At 54.9% G+C, this 21,047-nt stretch overlaps 4 protein-coding genes across 9 annotated transcripts; 3 read left to right on the forward strand and 1 right to left on the reverse strand.

The window, feature by feature from the left end:
• Positions 1–10,110: 10,110 nt before the first annotated feature.
• FOXR1 (forkhead box R1) lies at positions 10,111–12,840 on the forward strand. Its single transcript, XM_074162270.1, has 5 exons — positions 10,111–10,231; positions 11,082–11,296; positions 11,577–11,812; positions 12,192–12,424; positions 12,812–12,840. Exons 1-5 carry the CDS (start codon positions 10,111–10,113, stop codon positions 12,838–12,840), a joined length of 834 nt encoding a protein of 277 aa, XP_074018371.1.
• Positions 12,841–13,762: 922 nt separating this feature from the next.
• On the forward strand, positions 13,763–17,022 carry CENATAC (centrosomal AT-AC splicing factor). The gene is made up of 9 exons (XM_074162464.1): positions 13,763–14,055; positions 14,247–14,412; positions 14,493–14,555; positions 14,651–14,715; positions 15,002–15,107; positions 15,428–15,458; positions 15,832–15,918; positions 16,022–16,154; positions 16,424–17,022. The coding sequence occupies exons 1-9, from the start codon at positions 13,763–13,765 to the stop codon at positions 16,467–16,469; spliced, it is 990 nt and encodes a 329-aa protein (XP_074018565.1). The 3' UTR covers positions 16,470–17,022.
• Positions 16,563–19,670, reverse strand: RPS25 (ribosomal protein S25). 2 transcript variants are annotated; one of them, XM_074162472.1, is made up of 5 exons: positions 19,139–19,158; positions 18,908–19,003; positions 18,287–18,470; positions 17,805–17,903; positions 16,563–17,261 (listed from the first exon to the last, which is right to left on the reverse strand). In XM_074162472.1, the coding sequence occupies exons 1-4, from the start codon at positions 19,139–19,141 to the stop codon at positions 17,809–17,811; spliced, it is 378 nt and encodes a 125-aa protein (XP_074018573.1). In that variant the 5' UTR covers positions 19,142–19,158; the 3' UTR covers positions 16,563–17,261; positions 17,805–17,808. The 2 variants fall into 2 exon arrangements, with proteins under 2 accessions (XP_074018573.1, XP_074018572.1); XM_074162471.1 differs by lacking the exon at positions 16,563–17,261 and adding an exon at positions 17,397–17,475 and having other exon boundaries at positions 19,139–19,670.
• TRAPPC4 (trafficking protein particle complex subunit 4) lies at positions 19,168–20,988 on the forward strand. Of its 5 annotated transcripts, none has more exons than XM_074162465.1 (5): positions 19,168–19,464; positions 19,551–19,725; positions 19,806–19,909; positions 19,993–20,119; positions 20,539–20,988. In XM_074162465.1, exons 1-5 carry the CDS (start codon positions 19,290–19,292, stop codon positions 20,615–20,617), a joined length of 660 nt encoding a protein of 219 aa, XP_074018566.1. In that variant the 5' UTR covers positions 19,168–19,289; the 3' UTR covers positions 20,618–20,988. The 5 variants fall into 5 exon arrangements, with proteins under 5 accessions (XP_074018566.1, XP_074018570.1, XP_074018569.1 ...); XM_074162469.1 differs by having other exon boundaries at positions 19,290–19,464; positions 19,551–19,618; positions 19,861–19,909; positions 20,539–20,986; XM_074162468.1 differs by having other exon boundaries at positions 19,290–19,464; positions 19,551–19,592; positions 19,802–19,909; positions 20,539–20,986.
• Positions 20,989–21,047: the final 59 nt, after the last annotated feature.

Below are 21,047 nucleotides of genomic sequence, written 5' to 3' on the forward strand. Positions count from 1 at the left end.
AGATCTTCTTGGAAACGCTCTAAGCCCCGAGATGCCAAAAGGAATAGAAAAGCAAAAAAGAGAGGGCACGAGCGAAGCAGAAGAGCAAGGACGCAGTGTGACCGAGTGGATGGAGCCAGACATTCCCCAGTTCCACTTCCAGGTTGGGGAGCAAACTGTGAAGGCTGCTGCCCTTTCGACAGCCGGGAACCCCCCGCCTCGGCAGCTGCAGGAGGGACTGCATCACCTCGAGCACCGTATTTCAAACAAGCCGGTACAAATCCCTCGACATTTTCTGGAAGTTGGGCTGCTCAATTCGGCAACCTGGCCAAATTCCAACTTAGGCAGTGACTTTCTGTCTTCCTACATTCCCTTCCTCACTGTAATTTGTCCTGTGTCCCACCCAACCACTACACGGCGGCACCATGTGCCTGCAGTTACCAGTGCTGCTCCAGCACAGCGTTCATCCACTGGGCAGACGCGGACAATCTCACAAACCAAACTCATCGTGCTCTGTGGACGAGAGCTGCGACGCTCTTCCTCGAGTTTTGTCCTGGTTCTGCCTGATGCCACGCTCAAATAGAGGGATACTGTTCTCCATCGAGAAACCCGTAGGTGGGAAGGGAGCATTTCACCAAGCTCGTGGAGGCAGCGAGGAGGAACCATAACCCTTCTGCTCGGCTCAAGTCCTCAGGCTTTGCCAGCACAAGCCCTTTTGCTCTTTTCTGGGGAGCAGCCGTGCTGGAAGCGAAGCCGGGGGCTGCCGCATTTCACGAGCGCTGCCTCCTCATTAACATTCAGCGCAAGGCTCAAGCAGCTTTTAGATTACTCCTTCCTGACTCTGGGACCTTGCGCGTGAGTCAGAGCCTTGCACATTCGCTTCTCCCGATCCCTGTGAGCCCGCAACACATGGCAAACTACATTTTGAACAGTTCCCTTAATTTCTGTGTGCAGACAACCTTCTTCTGGCTTTTGTGAAGAAGCCGAGTCATCCTCTGCTCCCTGAAACAGCATTGTATGCACAGGGACCACCACCCTCTTTTCTCACAGACCTGTTCTGATTTTGCAATACCCTGAGACTGTGCGGGCCCCTCTTGTAAGCAGCTACAGCAGACCCTCTATGCTCATCCCCCTCTATTTATTTCCACCCTGGTTCCCATGTGGTGCTTCAGCTTCCCACAAAGCACATGTAGGAGCCCTTTCCCTTCCCCAGACCCACGGCAACGGTACAGGCACAGCTGAAGGAGCGGAGGATCCCATTAAATACATTAATTCCCCACCACAAACAGGGCAGATATCATTTCCCAATGCATTTCTGCAGACCTGTCCTATGTGGCAAAGGAGCCTGAGATCCAAACCTACGAGATTCTCCCGTTAAACCTGCCCTGACATCCACCAGCCCGTCAGCACAGCAGAGCTGTAACCTCGTTGACTCCTGACCTGCGAGTAAAAAGCAAGCATAAAATTCCTTATTAGAGCTTCTGAAACCACTAGGGACCTGCACCTGATTAACCTTCTCACACATTTCCAGGGGGGCAGATGAGCAGGTTTCAGCTGCCCTGATCCGCACTGAGCTAAGAGAGATTCTCACTTTCAAATGTCTCAAGAGCTGCACGGAATTCAGAGTTGCCCGAGATGCTCACCATCGCCAGGGCAGTGGGAGCTCAGGAACCCTCTCACATCCACTTTTTTTAAGAGGATGTGTGCTGGTCTCACACGCTTGGGACTGGAAATCCCTAGGCAGAGAACAGGGAGGCCCCAGGCAGGTGAAACACACGCGAGTCATCGGGCCTGGACCATCCTCCCGTGAGCCTCGACACAGCCAATTTACACCAAAGGACCAAAAGCTGTGGACACCATTCCTTTTTGGCTTCCCAACCTGAATGGGGGAAAACAAAGCTTTTCCTTTACACTCTACGCTCTGCTCCAAGCCCCAGGAATCTCTGCGCAATACTTCCATCTTCCTTCTCCAAAGCCTTTCTTCCTCGTCTATTAGTATTATGCAAAGTGCCCAACTGCCAAGCCAATGAGACTTCAGGCACAAATCCATCTATTTCTCCCCTCCAGCTCTTAATTAACATGTGGACTTTAATTACATTTCCCGTTTTCACAACAAAATACGTCTCTCTCCTTCACCTGCCCCTCCCCGAGATCATTATGAGAGCTCTAATAGTAATCATCATCATCCATCTACCCCGAGAGTGAGGTGGGGGGCACCCACGCCATCTTCCCAAGCTGCCCCGTCCCACCAAACCCCCAGTCACTCAGTCCTCAGAGCCCTGGTCCGTTTCCAAGGAGAGAGGTGGAAGCACTGCTAACAGGTTGGCACGACATATTGCCAGGGCGGGATGGTGCCTGCAGGCTTTGGCTGCAGTGAAAGACATCACAATTCAAGGATGGACATGGAAACAAAGACAAATTGGGGAGGTATTAGGGATTCTCTTCCTTTTCAAAGGTAAAGGCGGGCCTCCCTCCTGCCAAAGCAGCTCTGTCCTCACTAGGAAGCTTTGCAGTAACACTCAGCTGGGTCACAGATTGATGCACTAAAAAAAGAGGGGAAAACTTTCTAACAAAACTCCCCATCCTCCCTGATCCAGCCACTAGAAAAGCCTTAGTAAATCACAGAACATCCTTTTCCGAGGAGAAAGTGAAAACCAAGAGATTCTTCCCTACCCAGCCAGATGGGAGCGGGCAAGAAGCTGACAGAATTTACTAGAGCGCAGTCAGGCTTTCGCGGAGCTCGGGCATTTGTCTGAAGGTAACTCAAACTGGTACCAGTCTCCTCGCCAGCCCCGGAACGTCACACAGATGCAATCTATCACGGCGGGGAAACCAAGTCCTGCACAACATCAACCTTGATTTGCAAACTCGGAATCAGCTCTCAGACTATTTTATCTGAATGGTCAAAATTCACCAGTCAGCTGGTGGCTTTGTCCACTTACGGAGGTCTGGGAAATGAGATTGTCCTTAGGTATTACTTTACGCTTTCAGTGCTACTCAAAGACAGTCTCTAGCCCTCCTGGCAGCAAACAGTAAGGAAATACCGAACTGAGTATCAAGCTATGCAATATTTGCTTTAGTTTGACAACAGACGGGAGGCAGCAAGCTGCCCACCTCTCCCAGTGCCGAGTGGTGAAGAATTAGCAATACTTCACAGAGCAGACATGACATCAGGCTCTTGGGACAGAGACAATAACATAAGGGCAGCACCGAGGCGACTGCAACACAAAGGGGATATAGGAAGGACTAAAAATATGGCCCAGACAGAGTCTGCAAGGCAAGGAGTGCGTGATCCCAACGTGCAGTGAAGCGCATGGTGCGTAACTCGGGCAGAAAGAAGAGCTGGCAGCAGAGCTCCATGGGGCAGCGAGCACCCCACGAACGCTGACGGCATCGCTGCTGCTCACAGAAACCCACATCCCTCCCCACAGACCAACCGTGTAAGAAAAAAACCAAGTAATTGCCCGAGAGGAGAGTGTCGATAAGCACGGCAGAAGGGAGACGATGTACCTTTAAATGCGACTAAAGTGTTGTCAATGGATCTGCCATGGTAGAGGAGTTAATCCCCCCCCAGCCCCTCTCAGCCACTGTGATGGGATAATTAGATGCGAGGGCTCAGCACAGATGATGCTCCAGTTGCTTAGCAACTAATGGTTTCCATGGAAATGGCAAAGCACAGCCTTCGGAGCAGTAAGTGAGCAGTGCAGCAGGGCAGGGAAAGATGCCTTAAACTCCTGCACTGATCCTCTCCTCCAGAGTCACTCGGAGGCCTTGAGGTATTAGGGGAGCAAGAAGAGGGTGCCTTAAAGATACAACATCCCTGTTTCAAGCAGCAGTAAAAAGAAAAGGGTTTTTTTTAGGCTAAACTTTCAGTGACATGGTCCCCCCCCTGATCTCGGTGCCCCTCCACTGACAGGAGGAGGAGAGAGGCTGAATCACAGAGTGGTCTTAGGCAAAGGCTCGTGCCCCAATACATGGCTCCTCCTGCCAAAAGCAGCTGAACGTGATTCCAGCATCAGTTCTCGCAGCCAGGGCCTGAGGTGAACGCACACACACACTAACGTGCTGAGATTTTCAGCGCTGTTCCGTAAGATGCCGTGTACAGGCATCCAGCCTGGCCCCGAACCAGCAGGCAAGAGGTTTCCTCTCAATTCTGCAGCTCCGCAGCACATACAAAAGCAACACTGGCTATAAAACACCAAAAGCCTCGCCAGAATAGCAGAGATCAGATTTATTAACCTTAGCCCAAGCCCCTCATCTGGTACTTCCTGCAACACGACCGATTCCTACTGCTTTATGACCGCCGCTCCCTGCACCGAGTCAGCGTCCCACTGTTCCTGAGCATCGCAGCCAGGACCTGCCCCTCTCCTCGCCAAGCAGGGCACGTGCTGCCCATGCAGCAGCACTGCTGCCATCCCATTATCTCCCGCACTGAGCAGGGATGAGCTCTCTTTGTATTTTGATAAGGGAGCTCTGGGACACCCAGGTGGGGCTGTTGGTTCAGTACTAGATGGTCTTCACCCCCTCGCAGGATGCAGGAACAGCATCGCTGCCTGCTTCCCCATGACAGCCTTGTGAGTTAAAGCTTTGCAAACGCCTCGAGCCCTGGTAGCACAGAAGAGGGTACGGACGCTCACGCCACAGAGACGAGCCCCTGCTCTCCCATCCTCCCTCGTGACAAGAGGCGTCCCCAGCAGAGACAGCAGCAGAGCGGGTGCCATGGGCACTGGCTGCAGATCACGCGTGCACTGCTCTGCTTTTCCCCTTCCCAACCGGGAGGACACTGGCAGCATGTGCTCCGCTCCACTGGGTGCTATATCTTCTAAGCAAAAAGCATGTAAAAATGGAGAATAGGGCAGACCCCTCCCTCCGGCAGCAGCTGAGCTGGGAGGTGGTACATACTGCTGGCAAGGAACAGCCGGACCAGGTGCCAAGCCCCCCACAGGGTCAGTCAAAGCCACCGACCCCAAGATGCTCTGCAGCTCCTTCCTCCCCTCCCTGAAAACCCAGGGGATGCTGGCTGCGACATCCAGGAGGGATGGAGCATCCCCTTGGCCACCCTGCACCAATGGCTAATTCAGCCACAAGTGAGGTCTCCTCCCTGGAGCCCTGTCCTCATCCACCCGGCACTTCAGGAAGGTACCAGAGCAGAGTCACCAAAAAAGTTGCGGAGCATTTCAGACTCTGTCCCCTATGGCTTTCAAAGAGGGAAATCAAAGGGAAGCGCCGCGCTTTGTTCTGCGGGGGAGCGGCAGGAAAGGTGAGCGGCGGCGAGCCCGGCAGAACCGGTCGCTTCAATCGTCCGCCAGCTCACCTTTGAAGTGGTTTTAAAAATCAGGGAGGAGGGGCAGAGACCCGAGTTCAGCTCTTTTACTGCAGCTTCACAGAATTTGAGGATGTGGGGGGTAAGAGGCCGCCTTTCCCCCACCAGAAAAGTAGCATATCTGTTCAGAGCGAACAGAATATGGCTAATAGAAAAGGCTGTGATACTCATCAAGTACACACCAAGTCCTCACGTCCCACGGAGGCTACGAACAGCTACGATGGCAGCAGCATCTGCCTACGGTACCGACAGAGACAGATGGGGATCCACAGGATTAAGCAGGTGCAACCCCCGGTCCAGTCCCGATGGAGCCACCGACTCCCCCCAGTAACAGAAAGGTCTGATTTTAACCCCAGCCTGCGCAAAACCTGGGAGCTCTTTCTATATTATAGTCACAGCATCAGCCCTTGCTGCAGCGCGGGGAACCGAAGCAATGCCACCCAGCAGGAATGGAGAAAAGGAGGCTCCGGGGAGACCTCATAGCGGCCTTCCAGTACCTGAGGGGGGCCTACAGGAAGGCTGGGGAGGGTCTGTTTACAAAGGCCTGCAGTGACAGGACGAGGGGCGATGGTTTTAAGTTGGAGAAGGGGAGATTTAGATTGGATATTAGGAAAAAGTTCTTTACCATGAGGGTGGTGGAACACTGGAACAGGTTGCCCAGGGAGGTGGTTGAGGCCCCTTCCCTTGAGATATTCAAGGTGAAGCTCGACGAGGCCCTGGGCAACCTGGTCTAGTTGGGGGTGTCCCTGCTGACTGCAGGGAGGTCGGACTAGATGACCTTTGGAGGTCCCTTCCGGCCTGGACCAATCTATGAATCTATGAATGGCACTGTGTGAGGCCAGGCCAGGCCCTACCATACACCCCGTGCTGGGGAGATGGGGAAAAGTAGCAATTACTTAGTTGGAAATTAATCTGTACCACAGAATATATATATATATATATATATATGTATACATAAAGAACACAGTTGATTGGCATGAGCAGTCCCCCCAAGCCCACTGAACCTGCTTCTATACAAACACCACCAGCTGAGCAAAGCCAAGACAAGAGGTGACACCCTCCTGTTACCACAGACAATCGGATGTCACTCCGTACAAATACAAAGCTTTCCAGGGCTGTGGAATACAAGAGCCATTCGAGCCAGACTTGAATAACAACTCTGAGTCAGAAGCCAAGTTACAGAGCTCCCCTCTCTTTAGGGCAGAGAACGAGCTCAAATCCAACATCTTTCAGAACTGGGAGCAAATCCAGTTTCTCTGCTTGCCGAGGAGACCTCGCACCGCACATCATGCACACACGAGGCCATGAGCCCGGCCAAAGACATCTGAGTGCACACACAAACCTCAGGCACCCCGAGACGCAATTGAGCGTGCTCGCAGTTACGTCTCGAATCTGAAATGTCTTTTCACTCTTGATTTGCAAACACGACTTAATCTAAAACACCAGGACACAGGAATCAGCACGGATAGAGAACTGCAACTGCCCCCCGACCTCATCCTTACAAAGCTTCCCTGGAGTTCTTGTGGTTACGGGGCATGTGGGAGTAGGTGAGACTAGTTTGCAGCAAAACTGTCCCATCAATTGGCTTCCGCGCCGGTAACACTCACCTGAGAAGAACTGGCTTTGAAGAATCCAGACGTCCTGAGCCAAGACACCTCCAGCTTGTGGCTCCTCTACGTTTTCAGCTCCATTCATGATGCAGACAGAGGTGCTGGCTTTGACCTTCTGCACGTATCAGCAGGTTCTCTTCCAACTTCTGTTTCACCTTCCGAAGCTAGAGGGGGACCCAAAAAAGAGATGGCTTTAGGAGACAAGTGTGAGCTGCTGGTTAAACTGTAGGGCATAAGGAATCGGCAGCCTCAGACAAACTGGCTCTCTCAATCTGATGAAGATCCCTCTCACCTGGGAGAGAAGGCGGTAGAAGCCAGAGCTCAGGTGTTACGATGCTTTTGCCCAGAATACACAGGATACAAACTGGTGGGATTGGGATTCAGCAACTGAACAGCCAAAGGCAAAATTAAAGCCTTTTAGCCTTTTCCTAAACTTAAGGGAAAGGTCAGTGGTTACAAACACATGTATTTAAAATATTCTTAGGCTTTAAGCTGGAAACCAACACTTCTGCTCCCAGTTTTGCTTCACTGCATGGACTGGCCAGACGACAGGGCCCATTTCCCTGCTTCCCCTGTCCGTACGAGGGCAGCACCTCAAATCTCTACCAGTAAGAAGTAAATGTTATCACATGGGGGAAATCCTTTCCATCCCTGCAGCAGGGGCAGCAAATATTAGCAAGCTCTTTTCACATCTTTTTTTGAGGAGGGTCTAAGTAGAACTGTTCAGGGCTTCTCTGGGTAGAGCACTATATTATATTAAGTTATATCCTCTCCCTCCCCGTCTGTTACTTACCAGTTCCACCAACGGGCACAGCCTCCTCTGAGGACACAAGAACCTGGGGGAAGATGGGAGAAAGGAATCTCTAATCAGCTGCAGGCAGCTGCTGCCGGCAGCCTGAGCTCTGCAGGTGTTTCTCATGTCCCTCATTGCTCTGGAGCAGCTTTTGCTGGTGAATACCACCCGGCCTGGGGGTACCGGCCCTGAATCAGCCACAGGTGAATTCAGTCGCTGTCTGCAAAACACCAGCTCACACGGCCTCTTGTGGCCGAGCCTTCACTCCTGCTGTCCTCTGCCAGGATGCTCCTGGAAAGCAGCACAGGCAACCAGGTCCTTCCCAGGGACAACTCCATCCCCAAATATCCTGCTGTCTTTTTTCTGTTCACATCGATGCCTCGCACACTGCCCCGCTTGTTTTTCTGACAAGAACAAGCAGGTCAAGATGCTCCATCTGCACGCAGGGTCCAGCTGCCCCGGGGCTTCTTTCCCCCAAAAAATACTTACATGGTTCCAAGATGATTAACATAACTGCATCCAGGCTGGCGCTCCTGTGCGAGCTTGTTGGTGAAGTCCCAAAGGTTAGGTGGGTAGGTGAGGCGTCAGTTGAGGGTGCTCACAGATAATCACCAGCTTAATGAATTACTCTGCCTCAGCTGATGCCTGCCCCACTGCAGGAGAGTTTCGCTCCAGATAGGAAGGGGAAAGCGACTTTGTGGTGCAACAGGTCGAGTGATACGTGGTAAATTATTAAACTATAGTAGCTGGATTGTTTGCAACACATCTCAAGTCAAACACCGGGCTCCAGTTTCAGGAAGGGGAAGGGATTTTGATTGGGGCGTGCTCCGGCTTTTTGAGGAAAGCAGCCAACGAGCAGGCCATGGGCACACCTGAGGAACCTGACGGGGAGCACATCGTCTGCGCTAACGACTGAACTTTGTCACACCAGAGTGGGAAAAGCTACGTGACTATAGTAGTTTGCATTTAGCAAAAGTCAAGCCGTGCTGGCTGGACAGTTGTGAAATGCCCAACAAGTACATAGGGGACAAACTACCGTGCCTGCCTTGACTCAAGAGGCAAAACTCAGAGATCCTCCTCTGCCCTTTCAAAGTTACCTTTGCAAGAAAAGCTTGATTTGCAGTCTGATTTATTTGTCAACTTTTGAGCCCGTCTCAAAAGATGCAAATAGGCAAAGGGCAAGAACAGCAGCAGCCAACAGTGCAGCAACATCTGGCCCAAAGCAGCAAAGAGCAACCCCGTGGTGGGGAGAAGCATTTTCTTTCATCACACAGGAAAAAAACCCACATAACCCAAAGCTAAACCTTTGGTGCCAGGAGAAAGGAATTCACTTTTACACTGAGATTCCCTCAACATCGTGACACTAATGTTGTGGTGCAATCTTTGCCAGCAAATGCCAAAACCAGCCTCGTTCCATCCATCTCCCAGCAACTCCCTGATGTACTCCTCCGCTACAAGCGTAACCTGCATCCTCCTACAAAATGCTCAATGTATGTAGGAGTCTGAGACCTCATTGCCTGCTGGTGCCAAGCCAGGGCTTGGATTTTGGTTTGAGGCCACTCCATTTCCAGCCATGTCACCCACTTCCCCTGCCCCCTGAGCAGAGGAGCGGTGGTAGGCAAAGGGGGTAAAGATGTCTTACACCCACTCTGTAACAGCACAAACCACACGGCTTCATTTGAAATACATGGGACAGATTAGGCTAGGGCCATGTGTGAAAGACACGGTCAAAGAAACAAGACCAGTTCAGGAAGGTGCAGAACTCAGATTGCATCTCCGGGCTGTACAAAAAGTTTCTGAGAGACACTGTGAGAGCACACCCCGTACCTGCCCAACCTGGCTCCTTTTCCCCCTCTGTGGCACCCCCTCGGTGTTTTGCCTGGGCTGAGCTAAAGCAGTTTCCAGCCTTAAAACCCTCCCCAGTACCTGCAAACGCATCCTGAGGGCCCTCCACACCCTTCAGAGATCCCTCCTGCTTCCAGACGCATCCGAGTTCTCAGGTCAGGGAAGCCCAGGGCAGAGTGTAACACTGTGATTTTATCAGAAGCAGAGAAAAATAAGAAATTAGCCTAACAAATACAGGAACGGCTCACTTCTTGAGGCTCTAGCAAAGTAAACGGGTAGAAAAACAGAGCCCATGTGCCACTACCTTTGCTATTCTCAATCAGCTCACTTACCCCACCAGCATGGACCCTTTACTCACCGGAAGGGGCTTTAATCGGTATTTAGAAGTGTGAAACAGAGACCAGCCTTTCACCCACCTGTGTGATCCCCTTTAAAAAAAAAAAAAATAAATGAAATCAAGTCTCTTGGCACATGGAGCCCTTCCAGCTCGTGGGATTCTTTGTGCTCCCTCACAGATCCCACTGCGCTCTACACCCGGGGGTCACTTCGCCACGCAGAAAATGTACTTGAGCTTTCAAAACAAGTCGTTTTGGGAAAGCCTGCATTTAAAAAAGGGCCTTGAAGACTGGGATATGGCAGAGGAGCTCAAACTCTTCGTCACTACTGAAGAGTTTCTTAAAGGTAAGGGCCGCGGGAGGATTGATTGGTTTGGCTTTCCCTTAAGAAGATTCCCATCTCTAAAATGCAGGTGAAAATTGTAGAATCTGGTAAATAGTAAGTTCCGGTCTCGAAGTTAACAAAAGGCCCATTTTCTTTATGTTTTGATGTGATCAGATCCAACTAGGAGTGTCTGCAATTAGGTGTGAAGTCAGTAGGAAGCTCACAGAGAATGATGCTCACACAAAAATGCTCCCTGTGGTGTCCCTGGGCCCCCCCACCGCCAGCTCCCAGCCAGACCCCTCACACGCTGCCGTGCCAAGCTGAGCCCTGGGACATGGTGCCAGATGCCGGGGGCAAGTCTGGGAGCTGGTGCCACCTCCAGAGGCTGGTGGTGCTTCAGGGAACGACCCAGGAAAGGGGCTTTTCTCTCACCAGCCAGAACCTCTGTGTCCAGATGGGAATTTTTCGAAGCTTACTTAGGGAAAGTTGAGGCCTGTCTCTCAAAGAAAAGGATGTAATTACATGGCTGTGCCTGCAGACACACTCCCCTCTGAACACAACCTTTTGGATAAACTCGGGAAAAGAGGACTGAAGGGAGTAATTTACACTCTTCTGGCTTTGCGGGGGAAAGACAAAGTACAATGTCAGAGCTGAGCACCGTTGTTTGGGCTGGTCACAGCAGCACAAGACCACGCAGACACGCATGCTGTACGCTAAACAGGGAATAAAATGCTATTTCGAGGGATAAGAAGGCAACTGGAGACCTTTGCCTTGGGATGTGCATTGCGCTAGAGCTTCCCCAAGCTGTCTCTGGACAGCAGGGTCCAGAAACAATCCCCAGGTAGGACCATGGGGTGACATTTCTCCTTAGGACCTGGGGATCAGCCCCGCCTGTGGACGTGGGTGAAGCCCAGCCTGGTCTGCCCCATCCCCAGCAGCCCTGGCCCAGTCCCAGCCGGACTCCACAGCTCGGTGGCCTTGGCTGCTGGTGTCGCGGAAGCCTTCTCTCCAAAGACATCCCGGGATGACACCGACCCAGACTGCTCCAAGGAGGACGCGCCGTCAGCCAGCAGCAAAGCTGGGAAGGTACAAAAAGGGAACCCCCTGGGCAGTCTGGAGCATCACACGTGCTTAACAATGCCTCCCGTTTCAGCAGGGGTCGGTCAATGCGGGGAGCCATCTGACGAACAGGCTGAGAGTACGAAGTGCAGGGCAGGAGGCTGAAATTTAAATTCTATAAAGCCTATAAGCTTTCTATACGCTCACTGCCAGACCCACCCTGCCCCAGAACAAAGCAGCTTATCCCTCCCCCTCGTTCCATTCAGGGCTAATATGTCCACATCCTTTTCCTCCTTCCTCTCCCCAGCTCACTGAGGAGGAAGATGCTTCGCATGGGGACATTCCTCAGGCGATGACGATGCCTTGGAAATGTGTGGTCCTCAGACCCCAGAGCATGAAGCTCAAGTGCTCCAGGCAGACGAGCACCAAAATCAAGGGAGGCTGGCCCCGTCCCCCCCTGAATTACTGCATCCTCATCACCCTCGCCCTGGGCAACAGCGCAAGTGGCAGCCTGAGTGTACAGCAGATCTACCAGTTCACACGGTACCCACTCCCCTCCCACTCTTCCCCCAGCTCCTAGCGCAGAATGAAGGGAAGAGGGATAATGAGGGGGGCAGAAGTCCCTGATCTTCTATTGGGGAGCAGGGATGTGGCAGCCAGGACCTGTCTTCTGGCCTTAGCTCTGCCTTCGGCTCAAGATGCCGCTGAGAAAACTGCTTCCCCTCTTTGTCAACACCCAAACCCAGGAGCCTCGAGAGCAGGCATTTTAGTTTTGTCTTACCCTCCTTAGAAAAAACACAATTCCTTACACCACAGGGGTCAGGGAGGACCTTCTCCTCCTCCCCTCACTCATACGTTGTATTCTGTCATTTGTCAAAGCCTCGAATTACTTCAGCTCAGGACAAATCTTTTCTCTCCGCAGGCAGCACTTCCCATTTTTCCAAACGGCCCCGGAGGGGTGGAAAAGCACCATCCGACACAACCTGTGCTTCAGCAGCTGCTTCGAGAAAAGCACCGGCTTCGTGCGCGGCGAAGGGAACCGCAAGTCCTGCCTGTGGAAGCTGACACCAGAAGGACGCAGGAAGTTTCAGGAGGAAGCCCAGGCTCTGCCCAAAGAGGCTCTCGACCTGGTGCGCCAAAGCATGAGCGACCCGGGTACGCTTCAGGGCGAAAGGCAAAGGGAGTCAGGCTGTACGAGGTTCCTGGGGTCAGGGGGGCATACGGGTGGGCACCCAAGGCAGTATGTGGTGACCAGCACAGCGTCTGGGACCAACACTGGGTGTGGGAAATGCTACCAGACCCTCACAGATGCCTGTAGCGATACCCCCAAAGCAGGGCTTGGTCACCAGGCCCTTCTGTAATGAAACCAGCACAGCGAGAGAAACAAACTAGGCTGCGTTAAATCTCAGAGCCTTCACCTCAGTCTCACGCTGCTCAGGAATGCGGTACCTCTCAGCTTAATGGGGACAAGAACCGCAGCATCAGTGTCCGCAGTCATTATGATCTGAGTGACTGCCACAACCTCTCTCTCTTTTTTTGCAGGTCTCATGAGATCCCTGTTTGGGCTGTGATGCCTTCTGGCTCCCTGCTTCTGAAAACACATATTATGTCTTTTCAAACCGAGCTTGGTTTTTGGGGTGCTGCCGCAGAGAGCCTCCCAAGAACTGTGTATGGAAATTATGAGCATCGTGACATAAGGGCTCAAATTTAGAAGTGGGGGAGGAGAAAGATGACCAGTCTTATTTCCTTCAGTAAGGGTCAGGAGGGACCTTAAAGCCCCCCCAGTGCCACCCCCTGCCCTGGGCAGGGACACCTCCCACCAGAGCAGGTTGCTCCAAGCCCCCTCCAACCTGGCCTTGAACCCCTCCAGGGATGGGGCAGCCACAGCTTCTCTGGGCAACCTGGGCCGGGCTCTTACCACCCTCACAGCAAAGATTTTCTTGCTCTGTATCTGATCTAAGTCTCCCCTCTTTCAGTTTTAAAACCGGCTGTGTGTTTGTGTGTGTGTGTGTGTCTCCCCAGAGCAGAGCAGAGGGGCAAAATCCCCCCATCTCCTTACTGGCCACGCTGCTGGGGATGCAGCCCGGGATGGGGGGGGGGGAGAGGGGGGGGGGGGCGCTTCTGGGCTACCAGCGCACGTTGCCAGCCCATGGCCAGCTTCCCCCCCCCCCCAGCACCCCCAAGTCCTTCTCCTCAGGGCTGCCATCCATCCATCCATCCATCCATCCATCCATCCATCCATCCAGGGTTTGGTGCTGGGGATGCCCCGACCCCCAGCCGCGGAACAAGTGAAAAAAGTCTGAAAACGAGTAAAATCCGAGCCAGACCCGGGGTGACACACGGCGCAGGCTCGTCCCCGCCCGCTGTCGCGACACGATAGCGGATCCCCGGCCCCGGTCCCACCCTCCCCCGGTGCCCGGCCGGGAGGGACGGCCCCGGACGGGGCCGTCCCTCCCGGCCGGGCACCGGGGGAGGGTGGGACCGGGGCCCGCCATGGCGGTTCACTACTGCGATCTCTGCCGCCGCACCTCCTTCTCGGGCCGCCGGCACCTCTACAGCGCCGGGCACCGGCGGCGGCTGCGGGAAGCGCTGTCCGAGCTGCAGGAGGCGGTGGCGGCGGCGCGGGCGGCGGCGGCGGCGGGGGGGGAGGCGGCCCTGCGGCCCTACGACCCGGCGGAGCACGGGCGACGCGTCTGGTGCCTGGTCTGCGGCCGGGGCGTGCGGCGGGACGGGCGGAGCGGCGGCATGGCCCTGCCGCAGGCCGGCCTCCTCCGCCACCTAGCCGGGTGCGTGGCGGGGGGCCACCGGGGGAGGCCACCGGGGCGGGGGTGCGGCCTAGGCGGGTACCGGGGCGGCAGGGCCGGGATGCGGCCTAGGCGGGTACCGAGACGGGGATGAGGCCTAATCCGGTAGCGGGGCGACAGGGCCACCGGGAGCGGGAGGGCGACCGAGAGGGCCACTGACGGGCGCCCCGCAGGCCCGATCACCGCCGGGAGACGGCGCGGTTCTGGCGGGAGCAGCGGGCGGAGGCGGCGCTGCGGGAGCGGGTGCTGGTACCGGCCGAGGAGTACGAGCGGTTCGCCCAGGGCCTGGAGCGGGCGCTGGATGAGCACCGGCGGCGGGAGGAGGAGCGCATCCAGCAGGTACCCCCCACCCCGCACCGGGCTCGGGCCCGGCCGCACCGCCCCCTCGGGCCCGGCCCCACCGCCCCCTCTCCCCGCAGATGGCCGCCGGCATCCGGGAGGCCGAGCGCAGGCAGCGGGAGACGGTGCGGAATGCGCTGCAGGTGGGTGAGCCCAGTCCTGCCTGCCGGTACCGGCACCAGGAGCGGGGGGAAGCTCTGCTCAGGACCAGAAATACCGCTGCTTTTTCCTGAACCAGCATCAAACGGAGCCGGAGCCCGGCATGGGACCCCCCCTCGGCAGCCTCCCCGCGGCACTGGGAAGGTGAGAACCGTTTCCCATCCCCTTCCCCACCGGACTGAGCCACAGCTGGTGCTACCATCACTCACACCCTTCACAAACTTTTATCCAGACTCTATTAAGCATCGTAGCTCCAGAACAATTAATACACGAGCATTTAACGCGATCATACCCTGAGAACATTTCTCCTTTGCCTTCTTACTGCAAAGCTCCACACACAAACACTAAATCTGCTCCAGAAGCCTCCGCTGCCCGCCCAGCTGCGGCCGTCACTCACCTCCGGGGCTGCCTCATCCCCTCTCTCTTCCAGGGACGCCTCCCAGGATGCAGAGCAGCCCGGCCCCAGTGGGACACAGACGGGACCCGACTTAAACTGGATGGAATCAGGCCAGGCTTTGACTTTCATCGGCCACCAGGTAGGGGTGACTCGCTAACAAGCGTGACTTAAACGCAACTGTGGGTGACACGCGGCACGTGTCCCAGCACAAAACAAGGGGTTGCCGTCTCCGGTGCCGAAAACGGCAGCTTGGCAGATTCGAGCTGGGAGTTTCAGTCCTCCAGTGCTAACCAGTGATTCGTTAAGCAAATGTTCTTTAACACACCCTGAAAAAACAAATGCTCCTTAAAGAAAGTAGAGAAGAGCCTCCCTCTTGTACCAGAACACACAACGCCATTCTGTTCAGAGATAGGCTTAGAAGCATCAGTTTCTCACCAGTTTTTTTGCCTCTGTTCACAGGAGATGGAAGGGAGAGGGAACGTGCACACAGGTAATCCCACTGGCTTCAGGCTCACTTGGTTCCTCCCCTACCGAAAACTCCCAGCGTGTAAATAGAGGGGGATAACATAAAGCAATTTTAAAGCAGTTACAGCATAACCAGGAGGTGCTGTCTTGCTAACATTTGATGTACTAGAGAAGAAAACCCTTCTGTGTTATGAAAACTGCTGGTGCTGCTGTGTGGGGTTCAGGGTGTGATCTCCCACGGCCATAACCAAGGCAACGCGGCTGCTTTTGCTGACAGAGCCCAGACTTTATTTTTCCTTTCCCGCTTCCTGGGCAGTGCGAGCTGCAGGGACGGGGAAGAGGGGACACTTTTCCCCATCTCCAGCTCAGGCCAAATGCATTCTCCCCACAACTTCCAGGAGCAAAACCTCCGTGGCTAACAGAGGAAGAGGAGGATGGGAGTACACGAGAAATCGGACCTTCGTATGAGGAATTTCTCAAACAAAGTGAGTGGGCTGTGCACGTTTCGGTTACCCTTACACTCACCGTGCTAAAAAGCCAAAGGCGATCCCACTGAAAAAATCCCGCTGAACAAAACCATTTTTCCAGAGGAGAAGCAGAAGCTGAAGAAGTTGCCGACGGAGCGGGTGGGTGCCAACTTCAACCATACCTGTCAGACGGGCGAGAGCTGGCTGCCCTCCTTCGGGCGGGTTTGGAACCATGGCAGGCGATGGCAGTCACGGTAAGGCTCAGCGCGGCCAGACGGTGCCTGGCGGGGAGTCCCTCCAGCCGAGCTGCACGCAGAGTGGGATTTGGGGGGGCTAGTCCCGCTGGTGCCGTCTAACGTGCTATAAACGTGTCAGCTACAGAGAGAGCTCACCAGGAGATGGGGGAAATGCCGCCATGTGAGGCTCTGCTCTAACACTGTGCGCAGTGCTGTCGTGTGACACGGGGCAGCGCTCGTTACCTCTCTGAAGGCCGCTGCTTTCTCACTTCTATGCTCTCTTTCAGGCATCAGTTTAGAACCGAGTCAGGGGAAAAGAAGAAGAAAAGGTGATGGGGAGAGGAGGACCAAGGAAACCGAGCTGTGGTGCTGTGGAAGGCGGACTGTAGAGCAGCAGCTTTGTCGGTGCCACCGCCACCACATTTTGTGCTGGTTTTTAATACACACATCTGGATGTGCTGGTCCCCTGGAAGGCAGGGACCACAGCACTGCGCTGGGGGTGTTGCAGCAGATCTCCCCGTACCCGACACTCAGGGCACCGATTTCTGAACTCTTTAAGCTACACCAAGGCAGAGCCTGCAGCGAGAAGCACGTGCTGACGTGTAGCATTGCATCCAGTAACGAAATAAGTTTTTGAGAAATAAACCTTTTTTTTTTTTTTTTCTTTTAAAATTACCTGTGTTAGTAGACCAGCTCCTTTCAGACGCAGGGCCCGCTCTGGGGGCAACTGATGACAAGGCCTGATGTTTTCATTCTAATTTATGTGACTTTCACTCGTTCTGCCTCACCTCAAGGACGACTCACAAGTCCTCAGAAGAAGAAAGGCCTAAAGGCCTTTGCCGTGGGCAGTTCTTACCTTTAATTTCAATAAAATACTTACAGCCTTATTTAGAGCTACTTTTCTACGCTTCCTCGCTAGACTCTGACCTGAGAGACGCTGCTGCCATGTACGCACAGGGATCTGCGGGCACAGCTTGGGTAGAGTTTAAATAAGTGATGGAAATATCCCACTAGCACCTTCCCTGTCTATACTGCAGGAAGCGGCCTTCCATTTTCCTCCTGTTAGATCCGAATACAGTTCAACATTGCTGGCTGCTGTAGGTGATGCAAAAGTTCCTCCCCTTTCTGCAACATAAAAGCATGTTCTTGGTACAATTTTTTAAGACAGTTTGAGTGCAAAAAGTGGCTGGTGGGGGAGGACAGCCGTGACCTGCTCCAGAATCCACTCTGATCCCACCAATAACAAAACGTACACGTTCTTGTAAAAGCAAGAAACATTTTGATAATTTTATTGTGTGCATCTACATATGACACATAGCTGAGGAGGTCACTGGAGAACCTGCAAAGCAAGGAGTCCCGAATCAGACAAACAGGTCAAAGCAAACGCTCCCAAAGCTCCGCTCCAAGAGAACACGGTGCCTCGGGCAGCAGGGGGGGCGCTGCCCAGGGACACCCAGCCCAGAGCAGGAGAGCACACACGGCTTTCCTCATCCCACAGGCAACATGGACAAAAATCGCAAATTGCTCTTAAATTCTGGAAAATCACTGTTTCCAGTAACGCCACCCAAGAAGTTGCTCAGAGCACAACATCCAGAGCCCGGAGGGAGCGTCCATTAACAGCCTCACGCCTTTTGTTGGCCCCTGACAAAGCCCAACCCCATGTCTCACCTCCCTATGCGTCCTCCCCGGCCGCAGGCGCGTCTCCACCCTTTGTGTTTCTGGTGTAGATCACCTGGGCTCGGTGCTTGGACACCAGCTTGATCAAACCTACAAAAAAAGGCACTTATTTGAGTGTGTGTGTACTGGAGGACGCCGGGGATGTTGTGCTGCTTCCCAAAGCGCAGACCAGAGGGCATGCGATAGGAAATACTGGGGTACCCAACGCCACACGCGCTTATATGAGGCTTTTGTTCAGGTCTGGCAGTAGTTACATCACAACCCGTCCTTCTGGCAGCATTTTATTAGCACAGCAACGCCACTGAAGGCAGCGGAGCCTCTGCTCCTTCCACTGGAGCCCTTCTGAAACCCAAGCTATGGCAGCGACGCATCAAAAACACACCAGCTTCCATACTGCAGATGCAGCACAAAATCCCTAGGTAAGCAAGGAAAAGAAAACAGCTTTCTGCTTTCCCACAATTTTGAGCACTCACCTTTGCTGAGCAGCTCCTGGAGGGCGGCCCTCGCCAGGGAGCCGCGAATCTTCAGTCTCTCGGAGACAACCGCCGGCGTGATGAGCTTGTAGTTGGGCACTTCTTTGCACAGTTTGTCATAGGTGGCTTTGTCGAACAGGACGAGGTTGTTCAACTTGTCTCTCACTTTCCCCTTGGACCACTTCTACTCGAAAAGAGGGGAAAAAACCAAACCACTAAGCCGCCTTCCAAGCAGTAACAAAAGATAGAGCAAAAAAAGTACACCATTCAGTATCTCTGTATCACATCCCACATTAGAGGACTGGAGATGCACAAGATGGTCTTTATAAATGCACACGTTGCAGATAATACCTGCGCTATCTCCAAAGAAAAGGAGAGAAGCCTTTTTCTACTCGGATTTAACACCCTCACGTGCAGTGCACTGGCCGATGGAGAGCAAGCTCCTCCAACACGATGGCACCTCCCCGCACCACTAGGAGCACCCCCACACCCGCTCCCCAGGCCTGGGGAGCCCCCTCGGCCTCTCCCGCCCCCCTCCGCGGTGCCCAGCCCCGCAGTGCCACGCCGCGCCCGGTTTCCACGGCGGGATCGAGGCCTGCCGCCAGCCGGGCCGGCTCCTACCTTCTTCTTGGCTTTACCGCCGGACTTGTTGACGGGGTCCTTGTCCTTTTTGGTGGACTTGCCCGCGTCCTTCTTCTTCTTGTCGTCTTTGGGCGGCTGCGGGGGTGGAAAGAAGGGAGAAGGACGGGAGGGTCAGCGGCGGGGGACGAGGACGCCCCCTCGGACTCTCCTCGGAGTTCCCCACCCTCGGGGACGCCCTCCCGTCCCGCCTCGGCCCGTCCAGGCGCTCACCATGCTGCGGCGGCGGCTGCTCCCCCAAGATGTCGGCCGAGAAAGGAAGCGCCTGGCGCGAGGCGCAGGGAAGCCCCGTAGCCTGGGGGGCGGCTTCCGGGGCACGGTGTGACGTCACTTCCCGGGCAGGGCGGGCCGGGCCGGCGGCGCCATGGCGATCTTCAGCGTCTACGTGGTGAACAAGGCGGGCGGCCTCATTTACCAGCTGGACCACTACGCGCCCCGCGCCGACACCGAGAAGACGTTCAGCTTCCCCCTCGACCTCGTCCTGCGCCCGCACGACGAGCGCGTCGTCGTCGCCTTCGGGCAGCGCGACGGCATCCGCGGTGCGGCGGGCGGGGAGGGCCGGGTCGGGCCGACTGACAGACAGACACTGACACACTGACTGACTGACTTCTCGCTGTCCCCGCAGTGGGCCACGCCGTGCTGGCTATCAACGGCGCCGAGGTGAACGGGCGCTTCACGGCAGACGGGAAGGACGTGCTGGAGTTCTTGGGCAACCCTGCCAACTACCCGGTGTCCATCCGCTTCGGCCGCCACCGCCTCTCCTCCAATGAGAAGCTGATGCTGGCCTCCATGTTCCACTCGTGAGGCTGGGCAGGAGGCGAGGGGATGGGGGTGGCCGGGACAGGGGTGGTGGGGGGCACTGAGAAACATCTCCCTGCAGGCTCTTTGCCATCGGGTCACAGCTGTCCCCTGAGGTGGGGAGCTCCGGGATCGAGATGCTGGAGACCGACACCTTCAAGCTGCACTGCTTCCAGACGCTGACAGGTACCGTCTGGCCCCAGGCACCCGGCCCCGTTCTGCTGTGCCGGGGCTCGGCTTTCCTCACGTTCCTGTCATTGTGGCTCCAGGGATCAAGTTCGTGGTTCTTGCTGACCCGAGGCAGGCGGGGATAGACTCCCTTCTCCGCAAGATATATGAGATTTACTCTGACTTCGCTCTGAAGAATCCTTTCTACTCCCTGGAGATGCCAATCAGGTAAGGAAAAGCCCAGTTTCAATAACGCAGCCCCAGCCCCCCCTCACTTTCTCCCTGCGCAGCAAGAAATGTCCGCAGCCCTTCGTTGAAGCGGCAGAGCAGACGCTGAGGCCAAGGGAAGCAGCCGCTGCAGGGAGGGGACACTGACCTGTGCCTTGTCCAGCGCAGCTCTACTGGGGAAGTGGGAGGTGCTCTTTCTCAGCGCAGTCCCTGCTCTCCTAACGTGACCCTGCAGCCCACACAGGCAGCTTTACTGGAACTTACTGGCCAAGCAAAGGCTGACAGCAGTCCAGTTGCTGCCTCCCGACTTACGGAATCTCTCCTTGAAAGATGCAGAGCCAAAGGATGTGGAGATCCTGTCTTTGTTAGCCTGTTCTGTAGGTAAAGCCATCCCCTTTCTGCTTTTCTGACTGTTTCAGATGTGAGTTGTTTGACCAGAACTTGAAACTTGCTCTGGAGGTGGCGGAGAAAGCGGGACCCTTCGGACCCGGATCATAGGGAAAGCCTCGGCTGCTGCACGGCCTCTCTCCTCCCCGGCTGCCCTCTCCTGGATCTCTCCCCTCCACAGCAGAGACTGCGTATCCCCAGAACATGCTTCGTTACCTCCCAAGATCCCGGCTGCTCCCCTTTGTTGTGAAATTTACCTTAAACAGACTGGTTCCTGTTTACATTGGGCTACAGAAGCTTGTTCTGCTGCTGCGGCTCCGCTGCCCCCGGGTGAGGACAGACAGGGTGCGGGTCCGTGGCCTCACCGCAGCCGACTCTCTTCTTTCCTCTCCCATTTGTACATACGTATTTTTCCTGTATAGCTCTAACTTATGGTTCTGCAGGGGGTTTCTGTGTAGGAATAATAAACATTCTCAGAGGAGGCGGGTGGCTGCTTGTTTGCTGCTGCCGGGGCAGATTCGCACCAGGCTCGGGGGCTTCT

Source organism: Numenius arquata, chromosome 22 (assembly GCF_964106895.1).
Source record: "Numenius arquata chromosome 22, bNumArq3.hap1.1, whole genome shotgun sequence".
NCBI lineage: Eukaryota > Metazoa > Chordata > Aves > Charadriiformes > Scolopacidae > Numenius > Numenius arquata.